Source organism: Drosophila hydei, unplaced genomic scaffold (assembly GCF_003285905.1).
Source record: "Drosophila hydei strain 15085-1641.00,03,60 unplaced genomic scaffold, DhydRS2 tig00008114-arrow-pilon, whole genome shotgun sequence".
Lineage (NCBI taxonomy): Eukaryota > Metazoa > Arthropoda > Insecta > Diptera > Drosophilidae > Drosophila > Drosophila hydei.
Window position 1 is genome coordinate 5,127,275 of NW_022045827.1, and position 18,023 is coordinate 5,145,297.

An 18,023-nucleotide genomic window follows, 5' to 3' on the forward strand; every position below is an offset into this window, starting at 1 on the left:
ACGCCGCCTGGCGACCAACTTTTGACCAAAAAAATGAAATAAGAACAAAAAAGAGAGAAAAGTTTTTAATTTTATTTATTGAAAAGTTTGTCCTGTTATTTATGTTTGCAACCGTGTCGAAAATATGACCAAAACGAGTCTAGTTTAAAGCCGCGTCTCCACTTAAAGTCAAACACAGCCAGCAAATTTGTTAGCACCACTAGAAAAATTGAAGAAGAAGAGCGAGAAGAAGCTGCTGCTGCTGCTGCTGCTTCATTAAAAAGCCATTGGCACTTGCAACTTTCTGGCTATCATTACAAGCTCTCCTTGTCAACTGCCACATTCAGTTTACAGTTTACAGTTTACATTTTACACTTTTACAATTTGACTATTTTACAGTTTTACAGTTAACAGGCAAATGATGTTAGCCAAAAATTTGTCAAAACTTTGCGCTGAAGCACATTTAAAAATAGCTTAAGACATGGACACGCTGCCGCAACACAGCAACAACACTTGCCACAACTGTGTCGCAAAGTGCTTGGCCAAAGCCACAAAAGTCCTACAAACTGGCCGTGGCATCATAAATTATGGTTAGTTAAAAGTTGATAAAGCATCTTCACAGAAAAAAGAGCGCCAAGAAAATAGCCGAAGAGAGCGCTGCACGTTTGCTAGATACCCTACAGAAGACTTAAGCTTTCTCTCCTTTATAAATTTCCTATTGCTCTACAATTAGTTTTTCCTCAGGCAGGATTATCTTTACCTTCTTGTAGGCTTCATTATAGAAATATCTAAAATTGCTGCAATCGATATTTATCGATAAAAGTGAAAATCAGCAAAATTAGTTTAATATATGAAAATATTGAGCAGCTTTGATCGATTAATATTTTATATGCCTCAGAGTTTCTTCAAGTAATATATATTTCATGAAAACTAATATACCCCCAACCTTGCTGACTTACAGTGAGTACAGGGTATCGTGAGACAGTTGTCACAGTACCTAATTAACAATTAACAAACCAAACTTAAGATTCATATACATATACATATACATATACATATACATATACATATACATATACATATACATATACATATACATATACATATACATATACATATGCATATATATACACATATACACATACACATAGATATACACACATACATATACACACCTTAACTTAATTGACCTATAATCAATATTCCACTCCAACAAAATCCTAGATTTCTCAGAATATCTTAATTTCAGCCATTTATTTCCAATGTCAAACAATTTTTCAATTTACTTCCTAGTTTCGTACAACAATTTTAATTGAGTTAAAGATTTGCAGTTAAAAGCATTTTTCATTTTTCTGTTTCATTTCCAAGAACACATTTATCCGTCATCCTGAAATAGACATTTGTAAATATGACATAGGATTTTCTTAACATTTTTAATTGCACAATTAAGTGTGCTTAGCTTGAGTGTTTTTCTCGTTTGAAGATATTTGCTCATGGCTTGAATGCCACAAACGGTGAGCTCAGTATCAGAAAGCTTAAGTGCCCAACTCTCATTTTTATTTAAATGTCAGCGAAAAAAGTCAAAGACTTTTCCAATTTTCAGACTGCTTTGGCTGCACTATTTTCAACTGACTTCAAGTACAATTTTTCATTTGTCATTTATTTATAATAATAATGATTTAAAAATAAAATGCATTTTTTAATTGTAAAGTCTATTTCTTCTTAACTTTGTCAAACATATTTCAAATTGCCGCAGTTCTTTGACGACTCTCGAAAGTAGGCAACACTTTTTTTCTCATAACTGCGCTGCCTTCAAGATCTTCAAGGCATTTGCACTGCTTGGCCCTACACTGCTTTGACGACGCTCAAAAGTATGCAATACTTTATTTCAACTGCCCAATTGTTAAATACTGGAAATTTTAAGGAGATTTGAGGACGGGCAGAGGCAAAGCAGAAATTTTACATTTTTAATTGCTTGTTGCGTTTGTTATTGTTTGTCAACGTTGCTCTGGCTGCCTTCATTGTTGTTGCGATTGTCTATGTTGTTGTTGTTGCTAATCTAATTTACTGCCTGCAACTTTTGTCTGTGTTCTGTGTGTTCCCGTTGGCCTCGCATTATGATGAGGCATTTTAATTAACTTTTGTTTTAGTAAGTGGAAAGCAACTTGAGCAGAGTTTTTTTTGTTGTTATTCTCGCTGCTGCTGCTGCTGCTGCCTTTTTGCCTGCCACGCCCAGCATTTATTGTTGAATGGGTCTAGCAGAGAATAAAAGAAAAATTATATGCATATACTTATTTATGAACTTGTGCCTTGTGCCAGCAAAATTAACATTGACAACAACAACAACAGCAATATTAACAGGCTAAACAAAAAGAAGTCCCTTTGTTGTTGGCCGCGCAATTAAATTGCTTTTGCGTGTGTGTGAGTGAATGTGTGTGTGTGTGTTTATGAGTATTCATACCCGTTCGCAAGATGAGTAAGGTATATGCGTTGAGCTGAGACCTAGAAAATATTCTAAAAATTTATTTTAAATTGGAAAATGTTCTAGAAAATACATTTACTCATCTTTATACTAATTCTTTAAGTACGTTTTTGAGTTCGGAAATTGGCATATTTTATTTAATTGAATTTCCTAACCTCAGCCCAGCTTTTAGACCAAAAAGGAATTCTACGGGCTTTCATTGGCTTTTTTGAAAGAAATAAATTTCGATTAATGAGTCAACGTTCTGAAGTCGATATGAAGTCATGCACATGACAATTATGATAGATATAACAAATGAAGCTTGATACAAGACTCTGGCAACATGTGAGCAATCTTCACTTTGTTACTTTGTATTCATGATGTCCCTAACTGTTAAATGGATATTATATTAGGTACTCATAAAGAAGACACTTTAAAATAAGCAAGGGCAACTCATAATATCGTTAAGAACTAGAAATCAATTTTGCTGTAGAAGCTGAGCAGAACTTTTTTTATAAATTACATCTAAAAATGATAAAATGTGTCATAAACTCAAGATCTTTGCGATAGATTATGTCACAAATATCTCAATAAATATCTTCATAATTTAAATTAGCTTAGCTTTTAAATCTTCATTTCCCCAAATATACTTAGGTATCTTAATCTTAAGCATATATAACATAATCATTTATATTTTTAACCATATATATTTTTTTAAATTATATTATTTCACAAGAGCTAACTTAATATATCTCTTATTTGTCTCTCTGCCACTATATATTGTCTGAGCGCGTATTACACAGTCGTTGAAACTTGATATTTTTGTTTTGTTTTTTTTTTTTTCGGGTGCCCTCGATGCTCTCGCTTTTGTTTGAGTTTGCGCTTATTTGACATTTTTATTTTATTTTCTTACACACACACACACATATATACACACATATATATTTATATGTATGTCCGTTTACAAATACTTATACATTTTTTGTTTTAATTCAACTTTGTTTGCACATAATTTTTCGGAAACATGCGTCAGAAGACAAACAAATGCATGAATAAATACGCAGCAAGCGAATGACAATGAATGAATGAGTGAGTGAGTGAGTGAGTGAGTGAGTGAGTGAATGCTGTTTGGCAAATGCAAAAGTCAAATACAAGCCAACACAAAGCGGACTAGCAGACGGACAAGCGGAAAGACGTACAAACGCTCATGACATTTCCATTGCCAACTTCCATCTTCATCTCCGTCTCCTTTGGCCATGGCCACTTCCATTTGATATGCTTTGATTTGATTGCTTGACTTGTGCCGCTGACTATTCAAGTTAAATGATTAATTATTTTGCTTCTCACTTGACCAGCTGCACGATGCAAGTGCCGCATGCAGAGCCTAAGCGAGCTCGAAGAAGAGCTTGTATTATATCATGTGTAAAGAAGCAAATATATGTTTATATATTTATTTTAAAAAATCTATAAATAATCTATAAATATAAATAAAACCAAGATCAAGATTAATTTAAGGATGGTTGTTAAGATTTTCAGTTAATCTTAATTTTAAAGATTTTTGCTTTTAAATATATATATATATATTTTTTTTTTCTTACATGATATGAATATTTTTAATAAATAAATGATTGAATAAAATAAAATTAAGAAAAAAAAAACAATAATAAAAATAAATAATTAATCTATATGTATATATAAATATATACATGAATATTTATAAATATTTACTCCCATGAAAATGGCAACTCCGAATAGAATGCATTTGTTAAAATGTATGTAACAGGCAGAAGGAGGCGTGGCAGACCCCATTAAGTATATATATCCTTGATCAGTATGAGCCGAGTCGATTGAGCCCTGGCTGTCTGTCTGTCCGTCTGTGTAAGCGCGTCGATCGCAGCATCAATTGGAGCTAGAGACTGAAATGAAAAACTAAGAAATTATACAATATATATATATATATATATATATATAAATATATATAAATATATTTATGATCAGCATGATCAGTAGCTGTTCAAATAGTTGCATATATTTGTCTGTCTTGTATATCATCTAAATGTGCTCAACAGCAGCAAGAAGAAAACACACTTATGAAGTATATATGTGTGTCACTTATACTCCCGATCAGAGTGACAAGTTGAGTGCCTATAGCAAGCTCTGTCTGTTCGCCTTTCCTCTGCTGCTCACCTAATTCAAATTGAGTGCAAATTCTCACTCAACAAGGGCTCTGCTGGCGTCGCCTTTGAGTGACTTTTGGGTATAAAAGGGCGCAGCAGCGGCTGTGGCGATCAGTCAAGTCTATGACCTGGACTAGGTCAGTCGTGTGTGGTGCAGTGCAAATAGTGAATAAATTTAAGTTTTTTTTGTTAAATTGTTTAAGTTTAATAAATATTGTATTTATTGTTAACTATATATTTAAGTTTTTCTTGTCTATTTGTTAATAAATATTTAATTGTTTAAATGTTAGAAATATATAATTTGTAGTAATGTTTAATAATTATTCATAAGCACCAATTGTTATTATAATAATGATGTTCGTCGTAATGTTAATTAGCGATAATGATCATTCAGAATAATGATCATTTCTGTTCATGATTATTACTGGTAATAATCATTAATAATAATGATCATTAGCAACATGATTTTTCATGATCATTTTCGTAATGCTAATTAAGTTACGATTCAAATACTCGCTCTGAATTTGTTCTCTTTAAAATTGTTATTTACTTAACTTACTATTGTCTCTTGGTATATATTGTTCTGTTATTTTCAAAGAGATCAAGCAAATCATGTATTAACTAAGGTTATTATTATATGGCGCCCTGATGCCTCTTCTATACCTGCTGTCGCCAGCCAAGCAACTCCGTTGGGAAACTTCTCTCCATGAGATCAGATTGAGTGTGCCATGCATACAGATCGCGTCCAGACTCAGCAGCACAGTGAACTCCAACATATTCGTGGATAGGGAAGGGCACACAGGAATAGAGAGAGCAGTCGTTGGCTTTGTGATAGAAATAGGTACATATAGTTCTCTATGCTCTGGTGTTATATACATACAGACGTATATTCCTATGTACATGACTGAGAAATTAACATCACGCTTTATGTATTTGACACTCTCAGTGTAGCCCATTTAAAATGCTACGAATTCGGTGTAAAAATGTATTTAATTTATTTCGAAGCAAAATATGTGTGAGATTTATTAGAAATTGGACTCAAGAAATGCAGCGATAGATGCCTGAAGATAATTTGTCGGAGTCTTGGCCCACTCATGCCCATGGACGTCTTTCTTAGCTCGGCTCGAAAAAGCTGTAATCAAATTTTGTAGTTAATTTATTATAGAGAAGTCTCAGGACTTAATTTTTAGACACTATTTACTTAAGTATAGTAAAATATATAAGGTCTGTGATCAGAAAATGCCACAAAAAAGGAATGCATTTTCTTATAAATATTTTTAAGCTGAAAAAATAAATTCGATGTTAAAGAAAATAGTTTAGCATAAGCTAAATATGATAAACAACAACAACTTAAATTCTAGGAGTGAACCCATTTACAAAGATAAACATGATATCATTATAAAACTTTTCAACATACGATAAATCCTGTAAACATTTTTGAATGAAAACAGAGTCATACGATACAGTAGCAACTCCCCAACTTGTTGGTCAAATTGTAAGTAAAAATTGTGGAAAATTTAGAGCCTGAGATTTGAGCTAGTCAGGCATAGAAGGCATAGAAACAAGGAGCACAGTCGAAGTTTCAGTCTTTGCCCTTTGATTTGTGCACAAATAACCATAAACAAATTAGAAATTAATAACATACTTTGCTGCCTAGTGCGATGGAGAGAGGAGAGGGGTAAGAGGCAGCGGCGGGGTGGCCATAACTTGCAGCTATCAAATGTTGTCAATGAGCAGCGGCTGAGCGAGATAAAAGGCAGCCGCACAGGCAGTGGAAAGCCCAAGCAGACAGCAGCACGAAATGCGGTATAAATTTACATATTTTATTGAAAATTGAATAGCAGAGGCAGGCAACATTACAATGAACCCCATAGAGGGACTGATAGAGAGAGAACTGTAAAGCAAAAATAACAAAGTTAACAAAATCCAGAAGCAAAAGTACGCAAAGAGCCCGACATTCAGCGAACAGGAACAAAAAAACCAAAAAAAAACTTTTACAAAACAAAAAGAAAATATGAGAAAAAAAACAGAAGTAGAAGAAGCAGAAGCAGCAAAATCTCCATTGAATAGAAAGCATGCACAATAATAACAAAAGCCGAAGCGTGGAGCAGATAGCAACCAGCATAGGTGGGAGAATAGGAGCACACGGCTAGATGAAAATATGACAGTAAGTTATATGCTAAGCCCCCAAACAAAGAAATGGAACAACGGAAAAACCAAAAATACAAAAATACAAACAAACATTGCAATTTGTAGTGGAACAAGGCAAAAATATGGCGAAGAGAACCGAAATGCAGAGCAAAGATTGGAGTGGGAGCCAGCAAGCTGCGCCTGGGCAGCTTACAACGAGATTTATTTCAAATCAATACACATAAAGAATAAAGCTACGAAAAAACCAATGAGCAAATACAATGTGGCGGCGTCTGTGCACAGCAGGTGTGTGTGTCTATACTCGCGCAAAACAATTTCGCGCCGCTTATCAATGCAACTGAGCCAATTGCAAACCCAGTCGATTGCTTCATCTTGTTAAATATTATGCAATAGCTCACGAGCTGCTGGACGGCAGCTGTTGACTGTGGCTAGGACTAACAAATAGCAGCTGACTTGAGTAGTTTGCATAGATGAATAGTAAATAAGATAGCAATACTCCTCTGTTAACAGCAGAGCACTGAAGGAAATGAAGCCATAAATCATTGAGAGTGAGAGAGACATCAGAGACAGTTTCGCCTTTTGGCTTGAATACCAAATCCTGATTTCTTACATCAAGTTTACTAAGCGAACTTTTTGTATTAGCAAAGTACTCGTTATTATTTGCCTAGCAGCATTTCTATTTGAATAGTTTTACAAATTTTTGTATATTTAATTCATTGTTCTTTCACAATGTTTATTGTTCCCAAGTGACATATTAACTCATGCAGTTTTGCTATAGCGCCATCTATTGTTTAGTAGCGCAACATGTGACTATTTATTGACTTGGGAACTGCAGAATGTGCAAGCAAATTGTTTATAAACTGTGTTTAATCAGATTAAATGGCACTTATTTAAACTTTTATGCCAAAGTTGAATCATTTCTGGTTCTATCTGTGCTATATATTCTATAAAATGTAGCTATTTGAAGCTTGTCTACTGTGGACTAAGTTAAATGTTACTTAATATTTGATTTTTTAGAAGAGCTTTTAGAAGAGCTTTTAGACGAGATTTTATAAGAGATTTTAGAAGAAGGATTTAGAAGATGTACTCAGGAGAGGCTTTAGAAGAGGATTTAAGAGAAGCTTTAGAAGAGATTTTGGGTGAGGCTTTAGAAGAGAAAGAGCAAGACATGGAAATCAGCTAAAGACCAAAAGGCCTGATCCAGAGCGTGAGCTGTGAGAGCAAAAGCATTCTGTAAGAGGTAAAGAGAAGAGAGAACGTAAACTCTTTAGAAATCTTAATTTATTGAGCCAACTCTATATTAAGGCCATCTTCAATATGCTGTTCTCCCATCTTCATAACATATAGAACTGATGATGGCCATTAAATAATGAAATTTCCAAATTGTTCTGTCTATTTTTCATGCACATATTTTTACATATTTTACATATTTCGCATATATTCGTAAAAATATATGAAATTCCATTTTTATTATCTAGCATACTTTGCATATCATTTAATTGCAAGGCCATTTATTGGTCCACTCTGCATTCATAATGCTTCGCTTTTGTGTGGCTTAAATGAATTCTTGTTTTACTTTTAATTATGTGTATTGCTTTACAGCTATATATATACATATATATATATATACACATATATGTATGTCTGTGTGTATTAATATGATTCGCTTCTGTGTAATCGGAGTCGGCTCTGTTTTATCCAAAAGCCATGTCGACATGACTTTAACGCATTGTGAATTAATTAACTTTAAGAGCAAAATCTGTTGTTTGTTTTATTCATTTCTTGTTGGTTTTATTGTTGCTGTCTCAGCTTTCGTTTTTACAAATTTCATTGCATAATTTCGGATGCTGCCATGGCTTCTGCAATATTAAAGCGTGCGAGCAGATGCCAAGCGAATATGAGCTTAATCAAAAGCCGCGCGCACACACACACACAGCAAATCATTTAAAATTGTATAGACAACACACACGTGCCACACACACACACACACACACACACACACACACACACACACCCACACACACCCACACACACACACACCCACACACCTCTATGAGTTGAATGGAAAGTGGAAAAGCTCGTAAGAAAATGTTGCTAAAGACGCAGAGCGTAAAAGTGCAGCGTACGTGTAAATTTACCACAAGTAGTCTGACAGGGAGGTTCTGACTGGTGGGCGTGGCATAGTCGATAAGGTGCTGCCGGTAAGTCATATGGCCCGTTAGGCCACACACGCTCCGCAGCTGAGCGAGAACCCCGAGCTCACAAGTTTTTCAATGCGAAAACAAAAGATTTTTTATTGAATTCTGAAGCGTTGCATTAAGTTTGCTGCCGTTGCAAGACAGCAGCCGGGCACGCCCGACGACGCCCACATTTTAGCCGCATGTTGTGTGCTGAGTGAAAAAGCCACGACTGTCACGCTGCATTTGCTGCAAGAGAAACAAGCAGAGAGCGAGAGAGAACGAGAGACACCTTTAGCCAGGTGCGCAGGCAGCTGCACGTGCAGCTTATGCTTTGCTGTGGCTGTGCTGCGTGGGGGATTTGGCGCGGCAGACACATCGCAAGTGCGATCAAAGTTTAGCGGATTTTGGCGCGCACATTTTAAAGCTTGTCAAACGCGGCCATAAATAAACGAGGCAATGACTATTGGGGACAGGATTCCCTGCCGGCTTTATGTGGAACGACTACGACGACGATGACGACTCAAGCTGAATGGCTGACAGCTACAGCAACACCAGCAGCAGCAGCAGCAGCACCTACAGCTAGTGCTGGTAAATAACACTTAACAGTAATGACAGCTACCCAACTTAAGTTCCATTCACCATAAAACGTCTTTCAACTGTCAAAACGGGCCATGGGAGCTGCCAGTCGGCGACACCTTGAATGTCCTTTAAAGCAGCTTAACACATTTTCACGAGCAAATTTTCGCACATTTTAAATGCAATTTTCATTTATGTATTTAGTTGAGGAACATTTCAGCTAACGTTCAAATGCGAGCTGCACACTCTGTTTGTTCTGCTCCGAGCAGAGCTGGAAGCGTGCAAATATTAGTTACATTTAACTCGCTTTCTCTATACACAAATTACAAAATTAACTTTCACTGAGTGTGACTTAAATGTGGAAATTTTAATATATTTAGCAGTAATAGTGAAATGAATCTAATATGGGAAAATTAAAAAAAAAGACAGATTTATAAGTCATCAAAGAGATGAAGATATTGAGTAGTAAATGGATCGATGAAAGGATATGGACAGTCTAAGAGTTAGGGAAATAGAAATATATATGTATAAAAATATGATAGATAGATTGATATAGATAGATAGATGGATAGCAAGATACATTGATTGATATAACAATTTTTAAGATAGAGAGTTACATACATAAATAGATAGCAATATAACAGGTAGATATATAAGTAGATGGATGAATACTTGCAAGGATAGACTGACAGAGATAGATGAATAGATAAATAGATAGACAGATCTATAGATTGATATATAGATAAACAGAACATTAAACATAGTGAAAAAAAAAAATATATATATATAAATAGTCTAATATGCATCAATAGATTATAGATAAGCAGATAGAAAGATAGCTGGATGCTTAGGCAGAGCTGATTAACAGTGTTTTTTAGAGGCTTACAACTTGAAGTTAGCAATACAGCTTTATTTGATAGCCCATTTAGCTGCTAATAGCTGCTTTTTATAGTGCTTGGCTTGACATTTTACTATAGACAAACTTATGCTAAAGTAAATGCTTACAGTGCTTACAGGTAGTCCAAAAGATGGGTTGGGTAAGTAGACAGACCAGGCAGAGATAGAGCTCCTTTGGCAAGGTAGCTGTAATGAAAACATAAAATGATGTAGTCCTTAAAGCAAGTGCTTCAGACAGAGCTTGACCTGATAAGAACTGTCGCTATTATAGTAGATAAACAATGAGAACTATCCAATAGAGCGCAGTCAGTCCTAGTCAAGCTCATGCTTTGTGGACATTCAAGCCAGGAGTAGCTGCTGCTTAAATGTATATGATATATGATATATATATATAAATGATATATGTTATATATAGAATATTTAGTACAAATTTGTATATATAACATACTTAAGCTACTAAGTCCATAGAAATATATTTTCTTAATTTTTTTAGACATTTCAGTCTCTGCCTTTCTCTCTCTCTCTCCCTCTCTATCTCATCCCTAAGCAGCCAAAGCATCGTCACTATATGTAGCTCATATTAATTAAGTATTTTAGCTACTATGATCAACTTCGTGTTGCTTCTTTTACTTTAGCAACTGCTTTCAGCTATTCTTCAACTAAAAAACAGCGTCGCATGCAGTCATTAGTTGTAAAGCTCAACTAACTAGCTTTTAATTAAGTTCTCAAACTATATCTATATATATATTAAGTGACATTTGTATTGCTATTATAAGCAGTATATATTAATATATATGCTTATATATATATCCCGACTGAACTTTCGAACTTGATGGATCATCGCGTGCCAAAGATTTGCGGCACAACTTTTCAACACCTGAAGGCAGCAATTCTTTGCGCCCAGAAAACTTTTTCCCAATACATGCATATATATATATATATGCTTTATATATAGACCATATAGTATTACATTTGTCTTGACTGTCGTCAGCGGTTTCTCGTATTTATGCGCCCCGCAGGTAGCGCCATAAAGCTCCCGCGGGCCGTTATAAATACACGCTTTAAAGCAATTTAGCCTGCGCTCGGGCCTAGCCAGGAGCTACCCATGAGGAGTCCAGAAGGGCAGGAAATGCATTTTAAATGTCGAGCACGGCGTAAATAACCCGTTAATGTTAACATGCACACGGCAATGGCAACGGCTGCGGCACCAGCTACAAAGCTGCAACTGCAACGATTGCAACTACGGCTCCTGGTCGGGATCGGGGTCTGGGTCTGGGGCTGGGTCGGGGTCGGGGTTCGGGTCGCGGCATGGCAATGCGTTGCCTTAATTTATGTGTCACGGCAATGGCGACAACACAAGGACGATTCGACGGCCAAAACTATTTCATTTCATTCGACTCGATTCGATTTTCAGTGCGCACTGGCAAAACTTTGACAGCCACTTGGCACCTTGGAACTTTTTTGCCGTGCCGCGGCCCCGCCCACAGCCAGCTAGCTTGGCATATACTTTGCATATACAAGTAGAAATGGAGTTGTGTGAATGTTGACTGACTAGTAGATGCCCTGCAGTCAGCTAGTTGTGGAAGAAGATGTAGTTTTATATGCCTTAACTTTGGAATGTTTAGGTGAAAGGCTGTTGGGCAATGCATTACTCTATAACTAAGCTGTTTATATATATATTAAAAATGTCTTATAGAAAATTTGGAATTTTGTGAATAAATGAGTTGCCTCTTGTGCCCTATGCCCTGAGTTATTTGATCAGAAAAAAGCCATAAACATATTTGTGATTCTCTTCATGGCAAGTCAAGTTTTAAAATTAAAGTTTTAATATTTTTGTTAATAAATACTAAATTTAAGCTCATTTGTTATATAAAGAAATTATTGATAAATATTTGAGCAATATATGAGAGTTTTATATAATTTTTTGTCTTTAAGGCTTTGAGCTTAATATTACTGTTTGTAGCTTAAGTTAAAGCAATCAAAGGCACAAATTGAGCCTAAATTCTAAAAAAAAATGCGTTTTGTTGCTGTTACTGTGCGTTATTATTTTATATTTTATTAAAATGATTTTTTTTGCAGTTTTGATTTGTACTAAAAAGTTGACTTGCAATTCATAGATCAAGTTGTTTATGCTGATAATCTAAAGCCTTGCAGCCATGACTAAACCAAAGTTAGGTATTTTTTATATGGAAAATTTTATAAGTTTTTAAAACAGATTTGAATAATAGGCGAAAAATATGCATTTGACATACAATATATTTTAATATAAAATGATTTAAATATGAAAAAATAAATTGCATATATAAAATATTTGACAAGATGTGAAGCTAGGGCTAAATTAAACCTAAATTATAAACATTATTTGTTGATATTATAAAAAAAGCTTACGAAAGGAAAGCCTTTTACATGTCAAACAATTTTAGCTGCATTCCTAGCTGCTACACATAAAGTCCTTTACACACACACACACACACACACCTACACACATGTTTGATGTCTAAAACAAATCAGTTGCTTAATTAAAAAACTAATTACATTGTGATTTTCGTGCCGCCTGTCACATGTACAGCACAAAACTAATAATATCAACCCAAAGCCCGTTTTCAATGGGTATGCGGTATAAAAAACACACATACACACACACACACACTAACACACACACAAACGCAAACACGAAAAGTTCAGTAGCTGGCCAAAAGTCACTTGGCATGCATATAAATTGTCAGCCATTAAATTTGCATTGACATTTTGGCCGTGCAGCAGCGCCCCCTAAGCCATGCGCCATTCGGCATGCGCCACGCCCCCTTTGGCACCCACTTTTTGGTTTTAGTTTTTAGCTTGGTGATTTATTTGTGCGCTCTTTGATTGCATGGCCGGAGCCATCGAGAGCAACAGCAGCAGGAGCCGCAGCTTCATTCTGCCAAGTTGTTTGCCATGTTTTGATGCTTGTTTTTATTGAATTTGCTGAATTAATTTGACTGCAGCATCATCAGATGACAACAAAAAAAGCCAAATAAGAAATAGACGAGTGAAAAGCAAGAAGAAGAGAAGAGAATTGGCCAACGTTGATTAAACTTGGCTTTGCCACTGACAGGCAACCCACTCGAGGACAGACCGACAGAGCTACACATTCGTCCACCTTTTCAGCTGCTGTTGGCCACGGTAAAACTGCTCTCGGCCAGCAATTAGACTAATACCAAGGCCATGCCACGGCTGTTAGCTTTTAGCCTTATTGAGCCGCCATCTACATCATCATGGCAGCATTGACGGCATCATCTATGACTACTTCAACGACTTCCTAGTCCAGACTTATGCAACAGCTAAATATGTTGACAGACAGAGTTGACAAAGTCCACCTGACTAAAGGTAGGTAGCTGGGAAAACTGTGAGAAACTGCTGCCCCAAATGAATGAGTATAAAAAGTCGAGCACAATGAAAGAATTGTCTTCGAACATTGTGAGCTGAAAAACGAACTGAATCAATCAATCGATTGACTGAAGAGCTGACAGCGGCTGGCCTGATGAGCTTCTAAATTCTGATTGGCTGGGAGACTGTCTTTGAATTACAGACTAATTAAGTAACTGACTGACGAACTTTGTGAATATTTGATTGATTGAAATACTGACTGACTTTATAGGTTGCTAACCAACTGACTGATTGATTGATTGACTGACTAATTAACTGACTCACTGACTGACTTACTTCTTGATCGACTAACTAGCTAACAGACTTACTAACTTATTCACAAACTGTCCAAGTGATTGATAATATATTACTATCTGATTGATTGACTTATTGATTGATTAACGACTGACCAACTAGACAAGCTAACCTACTGCATGACTGTCTAACTTCATTTATCACTGACTAACTAATTTACTGCATAGACAGCTAATAAATGATTGATTATTTGATTGATTGATTGATTGATTGATTGATTTATTGATTGACTGATTGATTGACTGATTGATTGATTGATTGATTGATTGATTGATTGATTGATTGATTGATTGATTATTTGATTGATTGATTGATTGATTGATTTATTGATTGACTGATTGATTGACTGATTGATTGATTGACTGATTGATTGATTGATTGATTGATTGATTGATTGATAGACTGACTGATTGATTGATTGATTGATTGATTGATTGACTGATTGATTGATCGATTGATTGATTGATTGATTGATTGATTGATAGATTGACTGATTGATTGATTGATTGATTGATTGATTGATTGATTGATTGATTGACTGATTGATTGATCGATTGATTGATTGATTGATTGATTGATTGATTGATTGATTGATTGATTGATAGATTGACTGACTAACTCACCGACTTACTGATTGATGAATTGACTGACTGATTAGCTGTCCGAGTTATTTGCAGATTGATTGCTTGATTGAAACTAACTGACTTACTGAGTCCTAGACTCAATAACTTACCTACTGATTGATTGATTGACTTCTCCCATAATTAACTTACTGTTTAAACATTTGATTGATTAACTTGCTTTCTGATTGACAGACCCAATTACTCACTCAGTGACATCAATTTAACTTCATGATTGAACTTCAGACAAGTCGTCGACATAAACTTTTAGGTTTTTCTGACGCTGCTCATTTCAAATCGCGTTCGCACCCAAATTGAGTTGACAATTGAGAACTTTGAAGCACTTTTAACTGGATGTGTTTGTATGTTTTATTGCGACTAATGGGAAAAATAAAATTAAAGAAGATTTCGAGCTTGCAGCATCGCTCTACTTGTGTCCATGATCGTGTTCGCTGCTCTTCTTTTGTGATTTGTGCCACTTCTTTTTGTGCTCCTCGGCGCCCTTTTTGCCGTGCTCCTTCTTGTGGCCCCACTTTTTGGACTCGTCGTGCTTCTTTTTGTGTCCCTGGTGGCCCTTTTTCTTGTGGCCCTTTTTGCTGTGACCCTTTTTGCCATAGTGCTCGTCGTGGCCGCCCTTTTTGTGCTCACCCTTTTTATAGCTGCTGCCCTTTTTGTGCTTTTTGCCCTCCTCGAAGCCGCCGTGCTTTTCCTCGCCGCCCTCAACATGATCCTCGTCGTAATACTTCTTTTCCTTTTTGTCCTCGTTCAATTTGTGTACGTTGTGCTTGCCCTTGATGGAGTGCCCCTTCTTGTAGCTGCCATGATCCTCGAACTCGCTGCCCTTTTCGCCCTTCTCGCCCTTCTTCTTTTTCTTGTGATGGCTCTCGGAGTGCTTGTGCTTCTTTTCGTGGCCCTCCTCCTCGCCGTGCTCGCCCTTCTTGCCCTCCTTGTCGTGGTGGCCCTTCTCGCCCTTCTCGTGGTGCTCGCCATGCTTGTGACCCTTCTTGCTCTTCTCGCCCTGCTCCTTGTAATGCTCGCTGTGCTTTTTCTCGCCAGACTCCGATTCGCCCTCCTCGCCATGCTCCTCGTGCTTCTTGGACTCGGCAGTCTGCAGGTCATCGAAGTGGGCGTGAAAATCGACCAAGTCGCTGCCAGTCAACGGCTCGCCTATAACCATGGCATTGTCCTGCGTATAGGGATATGGCAGGCTTGTCGTCACCGCGAAAGCCGCAAGCGTTGCCAGACATGCCAGTTGCCAGGGTATTCGACTTGGCTTTGCCGCCATCTCGCCTCGTTTTACTTATCCTTAAAGGCTTTGAGCTGCTGCTTTTGCTGTTGCTGCTGCTGCTGCTGCTGTTGTCGCCACGCCTTGTTGTCGTTGTCTGGTGGGCAGCTCTCCAGCAGCGTTCGCTTTTTATGTGACCACCCTGCCAACGGCCACGCCTCACTTGAGGCTGCCGGCTGCCCAGCTCTGCGGCTGATTTGGCAACATTTTCTTTTGGGCGCTCTCGAGTCGAGTTTAGTCGTCGTCGCCTAAGTGCATAACGCTGTTTCCACAGCAGCAGCGGCGGCTAAAGAAAAAAACACCCTTCCACAGCAAATGGCCAACTTCTTGCGGTTTCCTCTTGCCACTTTTTGTTTTGGCCAGAAAACAAGCGACTTTTGTTACGTACGCTCATTGCAAAAGCATTTCAACAAATGACCAAAAGATCGACTAGCTGGAGACGCACAGACTTGCGTCTATAAATGGACTCTGGATAGGTTTGAGCTTAAAATCTATTTAGCTTTGTAATATAGAAAACAAATATAGATGTCCCAAGTGCTTAAGTTGTATTTTATCTGAAAATAGATAGATTTTGTTATAAAGGTATATACTTTAATATATATATATAAATATCTGTTTTGTTACATTTTGACCTTCTTTTCATCTCTTCTAATCACTCCCACTTTATATCATTTTCTTCATAAGTTGAAAGCTTCTTTAATCAGGCTTTAGAGTTATTGAAGCCATTACCAAGACAGCATTAAGCACTCAAAATATTTATATAAATGAGCAAGAGATTATATATATACACTTGCCAGAAAAACTATGCGTACAGGCCTAATGAGCGACTTTAATAGAGAATAAATATGATAAATAATAGTATATTTATCAATATTATATTTTTTAATGGAAAACAATTTAATAACACACATTTATCAACAATTTTTTTTTATAATATTAAACAGTTTTTTTTATATTTAAAAACAACGAAAATTCACTTAGAAAAAGTATGCGTACAAACTAAAAAAACTTTTTTCCATGAGAATTTGCAAAATTAGTATGAGGTTAGATACCTCTTTCGCTTCTTGGTCTCTTCCAACCGTTTTGGCATCGATGCCACCAATTTCCGGGTGAAATCAATCGGAATTTTTAGCCATTCCTCCATCAGAACCGATTTGAGCATGTCCCTTTATGTAATTATTCGCTCTCTGATCCTGCGCTCCAAAAAATCCCATAAATGCTCTATGGGATTAAGGTCCGTATTGTAGGTCCGTATTAAGGTCTAGTATTGTAGAGCAACCAGAGCTTGACATTGTGGGCTGTGGGTTTGGGGTCATGTATATATATTAATCATGATGTATTAGCTATTGCTTAACAATCTAATAACATATTTGAACAGCTTCATTCTGAAATGTTGTTATACCTAAAAACAAATTTTTAGACTTCAAAAATCACTGAAATATTTTAGATGTTAATGTATGATAATGCTCTAGCACTAAAATTACTGGATGACTCAAGCAACCATAGGCGACATAAAAGATTTCATGTACCCCACAGAAATAGGTAAATATGTAAATTATATGGATTGATCTCATTGGAGTCCAAGCCATCCGGTTATGTAATATTATATATAAGACAGATTGCAAATAGAAATAGCAATTAAAAAAATGTATGAAAAATCAATTTCACAAATCTAAATTGAAGACTCTGCTACACTGATTCATAAAGCAACTTACCAAAAATTATATAAAACCAATAAAAATATAAATATCTCAAACTAAAGAAAATCAGGTTTGCTAGTTGCTGAACTAAGAATAGAAATATTTAATAATCTATTTCTATAGGCTTACAGAAGGCACTGGTTCACTGGTTCACTGGTTCCTGAACTGAATAACCAAAAATGCGAATTTTATTGTTAAAGTCTCGATTTCAATAGACTTAAGTTAAAGCAGCTAAAGCATTTAAGTTTCTGTTCGTTGCTCCTCTTTTCTCTTCTCT

General features: G+C 36.3%; 1 protein-coding gene across 1 annotated transcript; it reads right to left on the reverse strand.

Moving 5' to 3' along the window:
- Window positions 1-15,188: 15,188 nt before the first annotated feature.
- On the reverse strand, window positions 15,189-16,046 carry LOC111592896 (high mobility group nucleosome-binding domain-containing protein 5). The gene has a single exon (XM_023305338.2). It carries the CDS (start codon window positions 16,044-16,046, stop codon window positions 15,189-15,191), a length of 858 nt encoding a protein of 285 aa, XP_023161106.1.
- Between the last annotated feature and the right edge of the window lie 1,977 nt (window positions 16,047-18,023).

Coding starts and splice junctions, on each gene's coding strand:
- LOC111592896 (XM_023305338.2), bottom strand. CDS start 16,046: ATGGCGGCAAAGCCAAGTCGAATACCCTGGCAACTGGCATGTCTGGCA.